The 18946-nt window shown below is 47.8% G+C and overlaps 2 protein-coding genes across 2 annotated transcripts in view; one reads left to right on the forward strand and one right to left on the reverse strand.

Annotated features, from left to right (window-relative positions):
- The window catches only part of Cystm1 (cysteine rich transmembrane module containing 1), a 57288-nt gene extending 51292 nt beyond the window's left edge, over positions 1–5996 (forward strand). The window contains exon 3 of the mRNA XM_031365392.1: positions 5513–5996. Within this exon, the coding sequence (XP_031221252.1) occupies positions 5513–5619 (107 nt within the window). The 3' untranslated portion in view covers positions 5620–5996. The remainder of the gene's footprint in view (positions 1–5512) is intronic.
- Positions 5997–7160: 1164 nt separating this feature from the next.
- The window catches only part of Pfdn1 (prefoldin subunit 1), a 56405-nt gene continuing 44619 nt past the window's right edge, over positions 7161–18946 (reverse strand). Inside the window, exon 4 of the mRNA XM_031365388.1 lies at positions 7161–7540. Within this exon, the coding sequence (XP_031221248.1) occupies positions 7457–7540 (84 nt within the window). The 3' untranslated portion in view covers positions 7161–7456. The remainder of the gene's footprint in view (positions 7541–18946) is intronic.

Genomic DNA, 18946 nt, shown 5'->3' on the forward strand with positions numbered 1-18946 from the left:
GAACCAAGAGTTCACTTGTTCAGTTAGACTGGCTGGCCAGTGAGCTCTAGAGATTGTCCTGTCTCACCTCACCAGTGCTAGGATTACAGGGACAACCATCACACTTGGCTTCTGTACAGGGATGCTGGGGGATGGAACTCAGGTCCCCACCGCAGTTGTGTGACAGTTTACCACCTCAGAACTTAGTATCTGTGTTAGTGATGGTTGTAGACGCCACACCCAGGAAGACGTTGCCTTGCTATGCGTCTGTGTGAGGCTCTCCTTCCTTTCATCCAAGGAACTAATTGTCTGAGTATGTCACCCTCTCCAGTCCCTGCAGGATCCCATCAGCTGAAGCTGTGTGCATCTTCCTGCTACATCTTTTGTCATCTGTCTGTGTCCCCTCCCCCAACACACACACTCCCTTCACCTTGTGCCTAGACTGTTTTATCACCCTTTAATAACATGAAACTACACTTACTATAAAAATGTCTTAATACAGGTTGCTGGAAGCCCCTTCCCTCAGAAACCCAGAATAAAAAACCTGTATTTTCTTGATTTCTCCTATAGGATGTCACCTATTAGTTCCTGTGGTATTCTACCGGTCCCACCAAACACTTCACCTCCTCATTTTGTTCATAATGTATTTTGTCTGTGTTACTTTCTGGTTTGTAAGATCAGAACTGTGACTTCTTCCATGTTGTTAGTGTGTCAGTGGCAGTCAGGATTGGAATTGGAACATGCATGCATAACCATCATTAATTTCAGAGAAACAAACAACGAGGAGTTGAGCAGCTGAGAAAAGGCTCAACAAGCTCTCTTGAAGGGCCAGCAGGGGACCCACTCAGCAGGCATATAGGAAATTTGCTGTCACAGTTGACTACTGGTGAGGTATGGGCTCTTATCAGAGGATGGGCTCTGAGTTCACAACACATTTCTGGAGCAGGGCAGGAGCCAGATCTTGACCAACATGCTGACCTTCGTTAGCTTCAAAGGGGAACCAGAGGCACAGGAAGGAGATCGGCTTCTCCCTTCACAACAGCATATCCCATGGCACCTGTACTGTAGCCGAACTGCTTGTCTGAGGTGAGCCATCCTAATGTGCACAGCCCAGGTCTAGGTGGCAGTAGGGTGGAATGAACAGGTAAGGATCTGCCTTTAACTAACTACATAGTCTCAGCAGACTTTACACGCAATCTTTAATAGGGCCATCTCAGTTCTACAGATCACCTGCGTCTATCTCTAGCTTGGAGGTTCACAGCTGCCTCAGACTCTAACCAATCTTGTCCCTGCCCTTGGCTAGAGGAAGCAGTGCCGACCTACGTATTAGGCCAGTGCTACTTGTACAGATGTACCCAGCTGTGGTTTAGGGTTTGGAGACAGTGCCCCATCGAGCCTTTTGAGTGCTGAGCTCACAGACTTGGGAGTGGAGAGTGCTAACTAGCCAGCTGACCTTGTGACTAAGGCCTGGCAGGATTGCTTTGGGGCTCACTTGGATGACCCAGGACTCCCTGGTTTACTTTGGCCTCTCAGCTGCACTTGTCAGAGACTAGGGACAGGACCCATTCCTGTCCTCTCTGTCTTCCCCACACTAGTCCATGAACATGGAAGCCAGTGGGTGGCAGTCAGAAGGGTCCCAACCAGTAGGAAACTGCTTCCCGGCTCTGTCTGGTCTGCCTCAGAGAACCTTGGGACCCTGAAGTAGGGAGAGAGTAAGACTTTAGGAAGCCTCGTTTCTCATGATTCAGTTTCATAGAAGAGATCATGAGGTTAGAAGTGAGGCTTCTGAGGGCAGCTTGAGACATAGAGTGGGAAAGACCCAGGGACTGGGAACAGCCAGACTCAGCAGGCGAATGTATCTGTGGTCACGGAACCTGGCTGAGGCTGTGTGAAGTCCTGACAGCCCCATGGCAGTCCAGTGGGAGGGGAAGAGGCATGTGGAAAGGTCTCCTACCCTCAGCCTTTGGAATCTAGAGGAGACATTGAAACCCAACGAGCTGAGCTCTAGTGGGTTGGGCCCACCCCACTGCAGTCCTGGTGGCCACGAATACCTTCCCTCACACACTTGCTTGGTGCCTTAAGCAATGGGACACCTTTGTACTGGCAGTAAATAATGTCACTGGCATGGGTATCCTTCTCCATGGGGAGAGGCAGAGCCCCTCTTGCCATATGTCCCCCTCTTCCCCATATGAAGGGCACAAGCTATCCTGTCTTGCCGAATGTCCTCCTCTTCCCCGTATGAAGAGTACAAGCTATCCTGTTTTGAGGTTCTAGAATGATAACACTTAAGACTTCTCCTTTTACCTGTCTCTTAGTCTACATGGTTGAAAAGCATTCTGGCATCATCTGTAATCTCAGGAAAGCTAGTCAGCTGCCATTGGTCTGTCTAGATGCCTTATGTGGTGGTGGCTCCTCGTGGGGCACTGTGCCTGGATGCTCCTGACAGTCGAGGACAAACCCCTCTGGGCTGGAACATCGCTTCAAGGCGCAGTCTTCTTGCTGAAGGTTCTTGCTCCTTGCAGAACGCTGTGCTGCAGACTGCCTGCCTCTCCTCCTCTGTGCTTAGGCCAGGCGGTTCAGATGTACACAAGCATGCACAAGGCTTTGGAGACTCTACCAGCATACCAGAGCTTTGATTAATCATTTAGAAGGTCAGAGTAGAGCAAGTGAAGGTTTCAGATGTCAGGCTGACATCACCTGAAACCTTCGCTCACATTCTGGTGACTCACCTCTGCCCTTGTAATTGAAGCCTGCAAGGTTGGAGACTACCCTGGAACCAAGGGGCTTCGGGTGTGAAAAGTAAGGTGGCCTGGAGAAAGACCCCAGGGATTGGTGGATAGGCACTTGGTCACAGGAGACTGTGCGCCTCCTGGCATGGCCCACCTAGCATAAAGACAAGAGGTGGGTAACTGCCCTACCTATAACCATCTGAGTCCTCCCAAACTGCTCTGCACCCAAGGCCTCTGGGGCCATGCTGACCTACACTAGGCCTTGGGTCCCTGTGCGCTCCTACCCCACCACCAACTCTTATATTTATACCCGAGTGGCAAAGTTCTAGGTCCTTGACCTTCTGAAGACTCTACACCAGGCTGGGTGGAGCCAAGAAGACTGACAGCTGGTTCAAGGTGGAAGGATGGCTCCATCAAAAGAGGCAAAGCAACAAAGGAGCCTACAGATCTGATGTTGCCCTAGCCTAATCACTGGGACTAGAGCCTCACAGACCCTTTTGCCTGGGACCACCAATACAGAGGCCCCTACTAATGGTTAAACAGAATAATCTGTGACCTTAGTGAATGAATGAGGTTAGTCTTTTGATTGAAATGAATGGAAGCCGGTTTTTAAAGTCCTGTGTACCACAAGACCTAGAATAGAGCCTCTGTCTCAAGTCTGGCCACAGGGGGGCACTTGATCTCCAAGAAGGATCTCAAACTGAGCAGGCTCTACAGTGCCAGAACCACTTTCCAGGCCAGGTCCAGCCTGTTCCCATACAACTCCTTTTCCTTCTTTAAAAAGAAAAGTAGAAAAACTGAGAGGGTGGGTGTGGAGGGACAATCTCACAGCACTAGCATAGTTTTCACAGGTAGTCAGCAGTACACACTCTCTGCTTTAGCTATAAAAGGCAGTTACCAGGACAGTCCATCTGACCTGGGTACAGAACACCTGGCTGGAGCTATCTCTGCTGCAGCACCTGCTGTATGACCAACTGGTACTCTCGGCTCAGATTCAGGACATGCCCACTGAGCACAAAGTATGTGGCTGATTTGACAGTGGGAAAGTGTGAGAATTCTCAAGGCAGATTACCTCATAGAGGGACAGGGACAGTGGCAACATAGAATACAGAGCCGTGAGGCTCCTAGGTGGATAGAGAATCCTGAGGCAGAGGCCAGGCTTTGCGAGTCAGTAAGAAGATACCCTCTGGAAATGCAAGGCCTTTCTGCCATGAGCAGGTGGGTGTCTAGAAGATGCTGTGGGAAGATTTACTATCTCTAGGCCCATGCTAGGAAGCTCTAGAAGGCCTTCCTTCTGACTTGCTTCAGGGTCAGTTACTGCTTCTTTGGTTAACTTGAAAGCAAGAGATGGGTAGGAGACTTTCAGACCCCATCTTGTCCCCATCCCCATCCCTCCAATCATCTGTGACAGGGAGGGGAAGTCAGAAAAGCTTTTGGAAGACTGTTTTCTGGAAATGGGTGGCTTGGGCATCTTTCACCCTCCGTCAGCAGTCTGGGAGGGATGAGCTGGAGGACCGTAGGTCCCCAGGTTTCCAGGAATTGGTAAGATAAGACCTGGTAGCAATGACCTTGGCTGATCTGGAGAGGCAGTGAAGGAAGCAGGACTTGGTATTTGTGTTGATGCAGCTGAGCAAGCTCATGGTCCACTGGTTCTCACAGGAGGGAAGGCCCTGTGCCCGGGACTGGGGAGAAAGTTTCAGGAGGAAGCAGGACTGTGCCCAGTGCCTGTCCCTCAGGGAGGTTGAGGGCTGGATAACACAATGTGGTGGGCTTGTTACTAAGTCTTGGCATGGTGCGCAACCTCCCCGATGGCTGAAAGCTGGAGATTGAGTAGTCTAGGGTTAAACCTGCGCCAGATCCCTAATAAGCCAGGATACTCTCCTACACCAGCCCCAGAGCTGCCAACGTGTAAAAATAGAACACACAGACTAGAGCTGAAGGCCCCTGTAGAACTGGTCCAATTCGTAAAATCCGCAAATTCCTGTGTTGTGCAAGTTTGAAGGATTTGATGAGGGTTCTAAGCTTTAAGAAGTAGCTGCCGACTCCTGCCCACCATATAACCCACCCCAGGGGAACTGCGGTGTCACCGAGTGCAGGCTCAGCTCTGCAGCTCCTGCCCACCATATAACCCACCCCAGGGGAAGAGAAACTGCGGTGTCACCGAGTATAGGCTCAGCTTTGCAGCTCCATTCTGAAGGCCTCCAGCAGTCTGCACTCCCTTGTGCTTTACCGTGTAATTGCAACTGAGTATCACTCAAGTGTTTGTTTTGGGGGGAGGGTGTTATGCTGTTGTTTGGTCTGTGTGTGGCTTTGGCTGTCCTGGGACTCAGGTATCCCCCTGCCTCTACCTCCTGAGAGCTGGGATTAATGGCATGTGCCACCACTACTTGGTGGGGTTTTTTGTTTTGTTTTCTTTTGTTTTAATTCCCAATCATTCCTTTAAAATACAGATTTGAATTCTGCTTGACTTAGCTGAATCTGCAGGAGTGCCCCCTCACTACACACACACCCCCCTATGTAGTGTGGGGGACAGTGCTTCCTGGCTCATCAGCTGTTTAAGGGTCACCAACTTCACTGCCTTGGCTAGGTCATTCTAGTGTCCCTAGTATTCATTCCCAGGAGGAGGAAGGTTGTCCTCTTGAGTGATGGGAAGAAGCCGGCCTTCCTCTCTGCATCCTGGGCAAGCACGGGAAAGACAGGTTGCATAGCGCCACTGCTGTCACTCCTCTCTGGTCCTGAGAGGCAACTGCAGGCCTTAGGTGTAGACCAGACCTGTCTCACACTCCCCTCCCTTCTCTTTCCAGTGTATGTGGTGGAAGACCAAAGAAGAGATGACCTGGGCCCATCCACCTGCCTCACAGCCTGCTGGACTGCTCTGTGTTGCTGCTGCCTCTGGGACATGCTCACCTGATCACTGATAAGCCCAGCTCTTCTGCTTGGCGGCTCTGTGCCACCTCCGATAGGTGTGCCTGGTCCCATCTCCTCCGATTGCTATAAGTGGCTAGCTCTGCGCAGACACCTCTACTTTCAGTCCTACGGAGTTTTAGATTAGTGAGGGTTACTGCTATATAGTTCAGTGACTTGATCTTTTTAATGTTCAAAACTCATTTCTTACTGATCTTTAACAAATGTGCTAAATAATTTACCTTTTTTTTGGCCAAAGGCTTAGTTATAAAATATATATTTATAATGTTTAAATTATACACTCAAGGTAATGGCAATATGTGATACACCACTAGATCTCTCTGCTCACACCCTTTCTGTTTCAATAAATCTGTCCAAAATCTGGCTGTCTGAATTATTCCAGGTAATCAAACCCACCTTGGGGCAGTGCTTCTGTATCTCCCAGGTTCTGTTATATTCTACCCACCGAGGTTTGTAAGAGTGAGCAGGTCAGCGTGTGATACCTACTGTCCATTCACAAAAAGGACCTTTTCTTCTCCTCTGGCTACCTCCTAAAAGTGCTGTCCACGGCCCCATGTCAAAGATGGCTCAAGTGGGCATATTTACTGCTGTCCATGGCCCAGTGTCAAAGAAGGCTAAGGTGGGCATATTTACCAACACAGTTCAGAGTCGCTTTTGCTCAGGCCCTGGGAACTGTGGACTGCCCAGGGCTGTTCTCCAGGAGTCCAGAATCACAGAGTAAACAGAAGCTCTTCCTGCTCCCACCCACTCCTAAACTAGTTAACCAACCTGTTCTTCTCACATTCAGCCACAGGGTGTCGCTAAGCTGTCAAGAGTCTCCTTGGCTACAGAGCACCAGGGCAGCCTTGCCTGCTGTCCATCTTTAAAACAGCAGTGGAAGGCAGGGCTCAAGGGGAGGAGGGGTGTGCTTCCATCACTCAGAAAGTGAAAGTTGAACCTGGCTAGATAAGATCATGTCTCAAGAGAAACAATCTTAGATCTTTACACACTGATCAGTGCTCCCAGTTAAAGCCTACCTCCAAATGACAACACCCTGGCTGCACTCCGCAACTATCTCAGGAGTGTCTAATGGCTGAGTGCAGGGATACAGGAAGGGAGCAGTTCTGAGTGCTTACTAGTAGTTTCTGTTCTAAATACTTAAGTTTATGTCTAGTTTTTAATAACAGTTGTGCTTAACTGACCTGCAGTAAAGTTCCTGAAAGCTGCACAGTGAATGAGCTATCCTGAGCATGTGCAGGGGGCTAGGAGACAGGACCACGGGTGCACCATGGCCAGATGGAGCTGGAGCCCAGAGAAGCTGCTTGCTACTGAACTTTGTTTTGGAATTCTGGGGAGAAAATAGGGAAGGAACCCTGAAGCCAACTGTGGCTCTGTTCACCTCACCTATCAACTTGTCTGTCTTCTCCCTCCTATGCTCTACAGAGAGGCCCATGAGTCACCTGTCAAAGGACAGAAAGGGGAGGAAAAAAGGGACACACACTGAGGAAGACACTTGCCTCTCTCAGCTTGGATGGAGAAAAGCAGATGTCATAGAGTAAGACATAGCTTTTTATTGGTCTAACCTGGTCTAACCCACATGCCTAGTGACAGGCTTGGTCAGCTTTCTCCATCTGCCCTCCAGTCTTCCCTCTGTTGAGAGCTCCTGGCTTGCCCCAGGAAAGAAGAGTGTCCTGGGCGGGAGTTGGCAGACATTCAGTTGGGACCCGAGGGGCTCAGGGTGATGGAGAGATGGGACCGCTGGGCAGAGGGAGGGCAGTACCCTGCACAGCCCCTGCCTTGATGGGATGGGAGAGATCAGAAGGGAAGAAGTTTCCCAGCAGCTCCTACTGCGCCCTCCGAGCCATCAGCATCTCTCGGATGTTGTCCTCAGCTTCCTTAACGCTCCGCTCCAGGTAGGACTTTTTTTGCTGTAATATGAGAAAGAAGGGTTAGGACCAAAGTGAGCACGTGTAGCCATTACAGCCACAGGTTCTGATGTCCTTCCTGGACAGTGATACCAGACATGCCACCAAATAAGAGACAGTTAAGCTCACCTGTCCACAGCATTCTGCCCAGGCAGCAGGAGGACCTGGCCAGGTATAGGGAGCACAAAGGCCCTGCAGAGAGCAGGCCATAGCAACTTTCCCCCAAAGTAAGTACATGACATTATACCAGATGAAGGCCGGAAGATTCCAGGACAAAGCTGCTGCCCCACAATGGACTGTCTCCTCTGAGGGTTTTCCATGATCTGAGCCAGACTTCCACAGCCTCTGGTGTACAGAGCAGACAGCACGCACCACGCTGTTAGGTGAGCCCAGTCAACTGCACATCTCACTCGAGCAGATGAGTCAGGGTGCAATCTGCTTTTCTAATGAATCTGCTGCTGCCACAATCCAGAACACTGACACATGGGTAAAGCAGGCTTGTGGAAGTTCATCTTCTGTCCTAAACTAAAACTCTCAACCTCGACAAAGAAACAACTACTTTCAGAAGCCACATCAGGGCTGGGACCACAGTGATTAGTCAAAGGAAATGACGGATATACATTTTTTGTCCTGTGCTCATCCCAAAAGCATGGTGGCTTTACCACAGGCTCCTGCCCTGGGAACAAAGTTGTGGCTGTGTTCCCTCTTAGCAGACAGGAAAGTGCCCATTAGAGGAATAGTACCCGTCTTCAAAGAATACTTGGAACCACTCCCAGGGTACATGACAGAGGGACCTGACTGGGGCTGCTACAGAAGATCCAGGTGCCACCAGTGTCTTCCACATTTCACCAGAAGTAACTATATGACCCAGGTAAAGTCTACAGCAGAGGGCTGGGGGGCCACATGTCACTATGCTTCTAGAGGCATAACAACCTGCTGTCAGACCTTCCGGACCTGCTTTCTTGGGACGTGAAGGTACGGACAGTGAAAGAGCCTTATCTACAAGGTGGCCATTTGCACCAAAGCTCTAAGTTTAGTCTATAAGTCTCTGCCTTAAACTTCTCACACTATGGCCAGATAGCTGTCAAACCATGCATTCCAGTGCCCACTCTGTAAAAGCAAGATACAAATCTCTACCAGCTCTTGTGTGAGCCAGTCTCTAACCTGACCTTCCAATTAAATTTCCTCTTGGGCAGGAAAAGCTCAGACCCTGACTCATCTCCCATCTGCCAACCTGCACCCACTTCCTTACAACACCGGGAGTGCCATAAAAGCCATCAGGACTGTGACAATTCATCAGCCCAAACTGTGTACTGTTGCTATGGAATTTTGCTTAAGTACACTGCTAACACTGATATGGCCTATCACTGTGATAGACTGGGGACTGAACTTCCTTTGATAAACAGCCCATAGAGTCTACTTGTGAGTTTAAGAGGCACAAACTGGTAACTGTTGGCTCATCACTGAAGAATGTGCCCACACAGGAGAGCAGTCATAGTGCCACATGCCACCTGGGCACCTTGGACCCAGCCTCGTGAGAAGTGCTGACAGAGAAGGTGGAGGAAGCAGGATTCTCCCAGCCGTAGCTAGTGCTCAGGGATCTGGGTCTGTTGCTTCTGGTCTGACAAACTGCTGGTGTAGATGGCAAAACCATAAACTTAGAACATCAGCAAGGGCCACTTCATCCTGCCCAGGTTTCCAAACAAATGCAGATTGTAACCCTCAGCATCAATATAATATCCCATAGCATTTCTTCCTTCACTCTTTTTTTTTTTTTTAAAGATTTATTTATTTATTAAATGAAAGGACACTGTCGCTGTCTTCAGACACACCAGAAGAGGGCGTCAGATCTCATTACAGATGGTTGTGAGCCACCATGTGGTTGCTGGGACTTGAACTCAGGACCTTCGGAAGAGCAGTCAGTGCTCTTAACCGCTGAGCCATCTCTCCAGCCCCTTCCTTCACTCTTTCATGAATTTTATACTAGTGTAACCGAAAGTCTTCAAGTTTAAAAAAAAAAAAAAAAAAGGCAACGGGCTAGGGGCTAAAGAGCTGGCTCAGCAGTTATAAGCACTGGCTGCTCTTTGCAAAGGACCCAGGTTCAGTTCTTAGCACCCACATCATAACTCAATACCATCCATAACTCTAGTTCCAGGGGATCAAATACCTTCTTTTGATGTCCCTGGGTACCAGGGGTACATATAGTATACATACATACATACATACATGCAAACAAAACACACACATGCATACAGTATGTAAAAGTATTTTGAAAAGAGATAGCATAAATTAGCTTATCTTTAAGTCTCATTGTCTGATTGGCTTTTATTTTTAGAGACAGGATTTTCCTATGTAACCTGAGCTACTCCATGTATAGCCTAGGCTGGCTCTGAACTTGTAGCAATCCTCCTGCTTTGCAAGTCTTGCAAGGGCTGGAATTACAGGTATGTGCCATCAAACCCAGCCCTTTAAATCTTTAAATAAACATAGTGGACAATTCTTTAAAAAAAAAAAAAAAAAAAACTCAATAATGGGGTTTTTCTAAGTATTTCAATAGTTCCTGTCTCAGTATCAAGCATAACTAAGCCTAAATGATATCCAGCCCAGAACTGCTGTGAGGTAAACTATCTCACAAAATGTGCCCTGAAGTTCTAATCCCTGCTACTCCTGAAAATACTCTTAATCAGGAACAGAAGTCTCCAAGATTCGATCCCATTAAGAATTCTAAATCCAGTTAATGTCCTTGAAAGAAGGTGATATAAAGGTTACAAAGAGAGAGAGAATGGCATGTGTGCTCTAAGCAGAGACGTGAGTGACTGGTCCGTAAGAAAGCTGAGGAGCTAAGCAAGCAAGTGTTCTTTCTGCAGACCTTCAAAAGAAGCACAGTCCCACTCTACCTTCATTCCAGACGCTTGGCCTCCAAGAACTGGGGAAAGATTTTTTTTTTTAATGTATGAATTTGTAGTGACTATAGCTAAGAAATCAACACAGAACATGAGAAGAGATGTGTCCGTAAACACTTCATACCAAAGGCTCTTCTGGATCTAAAGGGTCCTATACTTCTGGCCACATCAATTGGCAAATGTCTCTAAACATTTTCATGCTGGGATCGTACTTCTCTCAAAAACAACTGTGAGAAAACCAACCCAACCAAAAATGTAAACAAAAACCATCACAGAGGATAAAGAAAATGAAGGAACCAAGATTTAGCTAACCTCTTCTCCCTTGACTCTCTGTAGTTACTTCTAAAAGGATTACAAGTCAGGACCACCCTCTCTGAACAGCAGCTCCATTCTTGCACTGGGTCTAGGCAAAGACAGTTTGCATCATCCATGCATCTGTCTGTCATGCCTTGCTAGCTCAGTCTCAGAACATATCCAGAACGTTCACGAAGTGCCTCTTTTGAAGTGACTGTCTTCTCCTGACCTCAACATTGTGGCTGGGGTCTTCCTTTTATACTCAAAGCTTTCTCCCCACTAGCTTTCCATTAAAGCTATTTAGTCTGTGGACTGCTAAAGCCAAACAGCATAGCAGAGGTGGCTTTTAAACATAAATCTTCTGCAGGCCAGGGCCTCAGCTGATGCAGATGAAGTATCTGGTTGGCTTTGTCTGGCTCACAGTACCTCCTTGAAGTGTGGAAATGAGCTCCTTGGTCTCTTATAAGGGCACTAATCCCATCCAAAGGACCCTACCCCCATGACCTAATCATTTCCCAAACCCAGCTCTTCCAGGCCTTTCTCAAGTGTCACCTTATCTAAGAAGGAAATGTCTAGTGGGCCCTAGAGTAGGCTGGCCAGCGCATCGCAGCAGCTCATGCTGGTTGAAGTGGTGCACACTGGGAGAGCATCTTGGGAGTACTGGTCCACTTACTGGTCCCTTTTGTTTCCCTCCCAAGTTCCATAAATAGGGAGCATGCACCAGAGGAAGCAAAGGCAGAGAGTGACTGTGCTTCACAATGGCTTTCCTGTTTGGGCTTTGGCCTCTACCCTTTTGCCCCTGGATATATATAGATTCACAACTAAAACTCTCTGATGCCAACAGAGACCTCCAGAGCCTTGATCTCACAACAGAGCAGGCCCTTAGGCTTTATCGGGTCAACTGCTATAGCTATAAAGCAAACCTTTACAAGTTCCCGCAGTTTAGACTCTGGGATCTGTAGGAAACTACCCCATCTGGCAAGATGCTCTGCTTCTGAGGACCACACACAGACAATGGTCACCTGTAAGCTCCAGGGGTCCCAGAACCCACTTTCCCACAGCAGTCCTGAGAAAGGCATGTGCTGTCCTGACTGCAGCTGCCTCCTGCCTTACACACAGTTCTCCTCACAACCCTTCCCTAGGGAATTCTCTCGGTCCATCAAACCACAGAGCTCTGGGTGCAGTGACATTCTTGTGGGACCTCCTTTTGATTAAGAATTTCTGAGACTTCCTGCGATGCTCAACATAGCTAGGGAGGTGCCACTACTGAAGTTACTGCCCACGTGGGAGACACTGAGACTGGCTTTTCAGTCTCATCAGAGGCACAAGGTTCAAGTACCCAGAGCTTTCTTGACCGGACACAATCTCTTAGACTCCTGGGGTAATTCACCTGTGACCCTCTCCAGGTTTTTCTCTCTTAGGAACTCTCTCCTAAATCTGTACTTTTTTCATTCCTGCTTGTTGTGCCTTGGGGTATAAAAAAGGAAGTTTGGGGCTGGCTGGCTTTCTTTCTTTCTTTTCTTTTTCTTTTTTTTTTAAAGATTTATTTTATTTATTTTATGTGTATGGGTACACTGTAGCTGTACAGATGGCCGTGAACCATCATGTGTGTGGCTGCTGTTGAACTTAGGACCTCTGCCAGCCCGCTCGCTCTGGTGTAATTTGCTGCAGCTGTCTTCAGACACACCAGAAGAGGGCATCTGATCTCATTACGAGTGGTTGTGAGCCACCATGTGGTTGCTGGGATCCAAACTCAGGACCTTCAGAAGAGCAGTCAGTGCTCTTACCCGCTGAGCCATCTCGCCAGTCCCTCTTTCTTTCATTCTTTCTTTCTTTCTTTCTTTCTTTTTTTTACTTTTTCTTTTTCTTTCCTTTTCTTTTCTTTCTAATACCATGTAGCTTGTTTTTTTTAGTCCAGGATGGCTCTGAACTCACAATCCCCCTGCCTCAGTGTTGGGAATATGTGTGCAGTACCATACTAGCTATCTGCTTCTCTCTGATCCTCTACCTTGTAGGGTTTTGACATGTCTCCTCTCTATGCCTCTCAATTTTCCCTCAGCCACAGACTCTTAAACATTAAAGTAAAACATAGACTGGAGATAAGGGGAGAGGCAAGACGTGGTAGATCAAGGCCTCCAGCCAGCCCTGTGCCTCCAATCCAAGCTGCTGGGGCAAGAGACAGGACTGTCCTTAGACTCTTCTGCATCCACAGGCAGCACACTTTCTCCTGTGGTGAACCAGGGATCTGCTAACTTCAGGTTTTCCTCCTAATCAGAAAACTGAAGGCAAAGGCTACTCTTTCCTCATCTGTCCCTCGACATTCCAGATTAAAAGTCTAAGAAACAAGCATGGTGGCTTATGCCTATGAACCTAGCACAGGACTGTTATTTAAAAGATGAAAAGGAGGAAGAAAAGGATGGGAGAGGAAGAAGGGAAGAGTGGAAGAGGAGGAAGAATAAGAAGAAATAATGATTTAAAAAAAGTTGGAGAGCTGGCTCAGCTGATGGTATGGATTGTCAGCACATACTTCTTGTAGCAACACAAGCCTAAGGTCTATGCAGTAGAGAGTAAGAGGCAGGACGAGCCCTTGATCCCCCTGGCCAGTCAGTCAGGCAAATCAACAAGTTCCAGGTTCACTGAGAGACCCTGCATCAAAGGATAAGGTGGAGAGCAACTAATGAAGATACCCAATGTTGACTTCTGGCCTCCACCCACACTCACACACATTGGTATATATGCACAAACATGCACACACCAACACAGCCACAGATTCTTGACTTCTCTCAGTCTTTAGACGTGCAGCTGGTCAGAGGGTGGCAGCTGCCCACCACAATGAAGCTGGGAAAAGCCAAGACATGCTAAAGGTAAGGGGGTATGGTATATCTTGGCAGACAGGAAACCAATGTGGAAAGCAAGGGGAAGAGGAAGCAAAAGGAACAGACAGAAGGCACGAGCAGGACATCAGGAGGCAAAATGAAAGGTCTCTGCAGCTGGTGGGAGCATCTCTGACACAGCAAGGACATCCATGACCTGAACCGAGAAAGACAACAGCACAAAGGCAGGAAGTCAGGGTCTGATGTGAGAAACAGGTACTGACCATCTGTGACTCCCACTGAAGATGCCAGGATCCATGGTGACTGCATAGCTACAGCACTGAGGGACAAGCTCAAAGCAATCAAGCAACTGCCTCAGCAGGGCACAGTACCTGCATCTTCTAGAAGCTGTTAGGAATGCCTTTGGAAGCTGTTACGCTGAAGGACAGGAGCCCATAACTTGTTCAGTAAGCAGACACAGTGTGGTTTTCCTGTGGAGAAGCTGACACTGCTCCCGTATGGAGGTCATACACCAAGCCGGCTGGATCCCCTGCTCCCTGTTCAATCCAATCCACTATAACAAAGTGCCACACTGGCCTAGCACCTTTCTTCTTCCAAACCACTGGCTAGCCCCTCAGTCTCCCTGAGGCTATGTGACCTCTAAAGCTACCGTCCCTGACAGCTTCCATTTAAGCTGTATGAAAAAAAGCCCAGGCTCTCAGATACCATGGGAGAGAGGAGTGCAGGGGCAGTAGGGACAAAGTGTCCAAAGCAAATGGTATAAGCAAGCTTCATCCAAAGAACTATCACCAGTAGAGACAAAAACCCAGAAATCCTGTTGTATGGCTAGCACTGAAACAGGCTGGGACATTTGAGTTAGCAAAAAGTCAGGGGAGAAGAGCTCTGAAGGGCAGTGCTTCTCCTGTGGTTCCCATCCCAGAAGCACGCATCAGCAGGGAGCTGTCAGAGATGCCCCCCAACCAAAGCTCACTGAATCAGAAACTCTGGGGTCAAGTCCAGTAATCAGTGTTTTTACAGCCATCCAGTGATTCCAAAACCTGCTGAGGTGTGAGAGCCACTGTCCAAATCAGGAACAGTACATTTTTCCTCTACAGTGCCAGACAGTAGGTTTTATGGGGTTGTCTGCAACTGCAGCACAAAAGCCATCGACAACGTGTGGACCAGTGGTGTGATCTAAGTAACAGGCACAGCTGGCCTTTAGGGACACACACAGGCCAGCCCTTCAGCAGCTGTCATTTGCCAACCTCTCTCCTGAGTGGTAGAGATTCAGTGAGAGCTGACAGACATGGCAGTCTCCATTCACTCCTTTTTCCATTCATTCACTTGCTCGCAGAACAGCTTTGCCTATTCAGCAACTGTGGTGTCTGACATTCTCAGCGCCCCACTTCCAACTGCCCGGGCGAGCCCTCATTCCCTGGGGCTCTCTGCCTTGCTGCCCACAGAGGCTGCATCATCAGGTGACTTAAAGTAGAGAGCAGACAACAGCCCACTGACATTACCCCATGCTCCTTCCGTTCCCCACCAGCCACCTAGCTCAGGCTGTCCACTAGATCACACAGCTACAGCACCTGTGCCTGCTCCAGACAGCCCGCTCACCACAACCTCGAGGACTTCTAGACCACTGGTGTCTGACACTACACTCCACCATGCCCAGAGAGCCATCGTTCCCCTTTCCTACCTATCCAGACCAGCAAAGGATTTTAAATTTTCTTTAAAAACAACAATATTATTTTCCATGCACACACTTTTCTCCTTTACCCTCGTCCCCGTTGTACTTATCTGGCAAAATGCCAGTCTATATTAAACCTATACATGCCTATAGTGGCTAGGAACTGCTGGAACTCCCCACAGACTATGACCCTCAAAAGATGCTCTGTGGACAGCAACCCTATTAAAGCCTTACTACGTCCACCTGTCCACACTCCAAAACAAGTTCACACTTTTTGTCTCTGATTTTCAAACTATATTCCATTCTCTCTCAGCTCACCATTGGGGGGAAATGTAATAATTACTCTGCTTTCTGCTGCTGAACTGAAGTACCCTGTCGTGTGACTGTCTTCCCCACTGTTAGAATGGACAGTGTCCCCGTGTTTCTCTAGGAATCAAAACCAGCCACCTACTTAAGCAGTGAGCATATCACTGCATGCCTTCCCAGAAACCCCTGCCCCAGCTACCGTCTCTTTCTTCCTAAGCTATTTAAGATCCATCTTGGCGAACAAAATCATTAAAATGAAATACTGAAAAACATTTCCTCTGGCCCACCAACATGGCGAAATAGGGAGAAGCACTTGCCACACAAGCTGACAGCCTGAGCTCAATTCCCAGGACCCAACAAAAAAAGAGATGGGCTTGAATCTACAACCCTGGCACTCATACAGGGACAGGAGAATTACCTGGGCATTTGGAACTCACAGTGATCCTCCTGCTTCAGGATCCCAAAGCACTGGCATTTTAGAATGGAGCACCTCCAACAGCTACAACACTCTTAGCCAACTGTTTCAGCGGCTGCCTTCACCTCCCGCTTGCTCCTCAGCCCTCTCCAATTCTGCTTCCATAGGACCTACAACTATGGTTCAGGCCTGCAAGCCCTGCTGCCCAAGTGCCGGGGCTTCTCCAGGATTTACTTCAGTCCCTCACCAGCATCCACCATAATTCTTGAGGTACCTCCTCTTAGCTCTCAGTCACCATACATTCCCTCCTATAGGACTGCCTCTCCAGCTAACCCTCCTCCACTGCCTGCTAGTTCCAGCAGCCACCCTGAACTCCTCATACTGATCAGCTCCCTTGCCATTCTCAGAGTCTCAGACATATAAATATTTTATTATGCCTGGAGACAGTTTCACTTTGTTGTTTTTTAAACAGGTCAGCATGCTTACAACAAAGGTGATTTTATACTTATTCTCTTCAGGCTGTCTGTGTCCAGTAAATGGCACTCACCCATTTGCTTAATTTTTAAAATTATAAAAACTACATAGCAGCCAAGTGTGATGGCTCATGCCTTTAATCCCAGCACTTAGGAGGCAGAGGCAAGCAGATGGAGGCCAGATGAGTTCAAGGCCAGGCTGGTTTACCTAGCAAGTTCCAGGTCAGCCAGAGCTATGGTGAGATCTGTCTTAAAAAATGAAATAATTAAAACAAAGAAGACTCCTTTCCTAAATATTCAACTAAAGGCAGCTCCAAGGAAGTCTAAAACATGACACCCCCACTGCCACCTCTTGCTTGCTTTGTTGTGATCACAAGAGGACAGGCTCTGGCACAGCTTGTCTGACTTGGTAAACACTCCACCCCTCGCACAAGAACTGCACCCAGCACTTTTAAAGATGTTTTTAAAGGGGATGAGAGACATACTTGGCCTCATGTGGGCTTTTAAAACTGCAAAGCACACCTCCAATGATACCCCTCCTCCAACAAGGCCACACCTCCAAATCCTTCTCAAATAGCAAGACTTTCTGATGACTAAGCGTTCAAATACATGAGCCTATAGGGGCCACTCTTATTCAATGGCGGGCAAGTGAGAGTCAGTCAGATTACACAGGGCCTTCTTTTTTGTTTTTGTTTTGTTTTGGTATGGTTTTTTGATACAAGGTCTAACTACATATGCCTAGCTGTCCTGGAACTCACTATGCAGCACAAGCTAGCCTCAAATTCAGATCTTCTTACCTCTGCCTCCAGAGTACTAGGATAAAAGGTGCCCATAATCATACCCAGCCACAGGGTCTTAAGGGTCTTATACAGGGTCTTAAGCCACCAAAGTCTTAGTATTTATTGTGAGGCCACTAGGTTTTAAATTCTAAGTACAGCCCCTCCTCTCTTTAAAGCCCAAAATGAAAACTCAGCTTCTCAGAGAAGGGACTATGAGTTATGACCAGATAATGGCATGCTCAAGACAGGCCACTTTATCCCCAGAGGCCAAGTGAGTCCCGGACACCTGCTATCATGGCTAAGCATCTGGTCCAGTTGCCTGTGATGTACAAATACAGTTGTCTGAGATCTGCAATTTAGAGATGTTATTAAGTACAGTATTATAGAACACACATGTTAAGTGTTGAAAATCTATTAGAGCAGTGACTTTCAAACTTTCTAATGCTGTGACCCTTTATACAGTTTCTCATGTTGTGGTGGCCCTCCAACCATAAAATTATTTTTGTTGCTAATTCATAACTAATTTTGCTACTGTTATGAATCATAATATAGTATCTGTGTTTTCTGATGGTCTAAGGTTAGTTACCCCTGTGGATGGGGTCTCGACTCACAGGTTGAGAACCACTGTGTTAGAGGTTGTTGCAATAGTTTTAACAAACAAAAACAAAAAACAAAAAACATCTGGGCACCTTTAATCCCAACAATTGGGGAGGTGGAGGCAGTTGGATCTTTGAGTTCAAAGCCAGCCTGGTCTACAGAGTAAGTTCCAGGATAGCCAGGGCTACACAGAGAAACCCTGCCTCCAAAACAAACAAACAAAAAAAGCAAAAATAAAACAAAAGACAGCACCTTAATGGTGATGGTGAACAGTGAACACGTAAAGAAAAGTAGAGGAATTTAACAAATACTAGAAGAAAGAGCAACTGCAGAACCTCCCCAAGCCCCTCACCATAACCTGCACTAGGACCAGACGTCAGGGGGAAGACCAGACAGAAATGCTTTCCCAGCCAACACACCCAGCTTGGACCTGCATGCTGGCTGGCTGCTGTTACCCTGTACTGAGCTGAGGACTCCAGGGTCAGGACCAAGACTGGAAAGAAGGATTATGAATTTTATTTTCACTATGTATAAGATGCCTATGACATACCCAGGATGATGGGAGATGAAACTAGACTGATCTGAAGTCATGAAGGAGAGCTAGGCTAAAGATGTCATTTTTAGGGTTGGGGAGACAGCTCAGCTAGTAAACTACTTGGGGTGGAACTGGGGAGGCAGAGAGGGTGGTGGGTCCTTATTTACAGGCCATCCAACTCAGTCCACTAGGTGGTAGGTGAGCTCCAGACCCATGAGAGACCCTGCCTCAAAATATGAATGACAAAATATGAAGGTTGACTTCTGGCCTCCACACACACATGTGCATGCACACAAGCACCTGAACATGCATGTGCACCCACACGAACAAACAAAGCAAAGAGTAATGCATACCTTTAATCCCAGCATTGAGTAGGCAGACACAAGAGAACCTGAGTTTGAAGCCAGCCTGGGCTACAGACTGAGTTCCAGGCTAGGCAGAGATACATAGTGAGAGCCTATCTTGAAAAAAACACAAACTAGAAAGTTGGGGAGTATAACCTGGATAACTTGGGAGGTTGACAAGTTCAGTGCACAGCACTTGCCTGAGTTCAGTTCCCAGTACCACCAAAAGATGAGAAATCCCCCCTCTCCATCCCTCCCTC

Source organism: Mastomys coucha, unplaced genomic scaffold (genome assembly GCF_008632895.1).
Source record: "Mastomys coucha isolate ucsf_1 unplaced genomic scaffold, UCSF_Mcou_1 pScaffold13, whole genome shotgun sequence".
Taxonomy (NCBI): domain Eukaryota; kingdom Metazoa; phylum Chordata; class Mammalia; order Rodentia; family Muridae; genus Mastomys; species Mastomys coucha.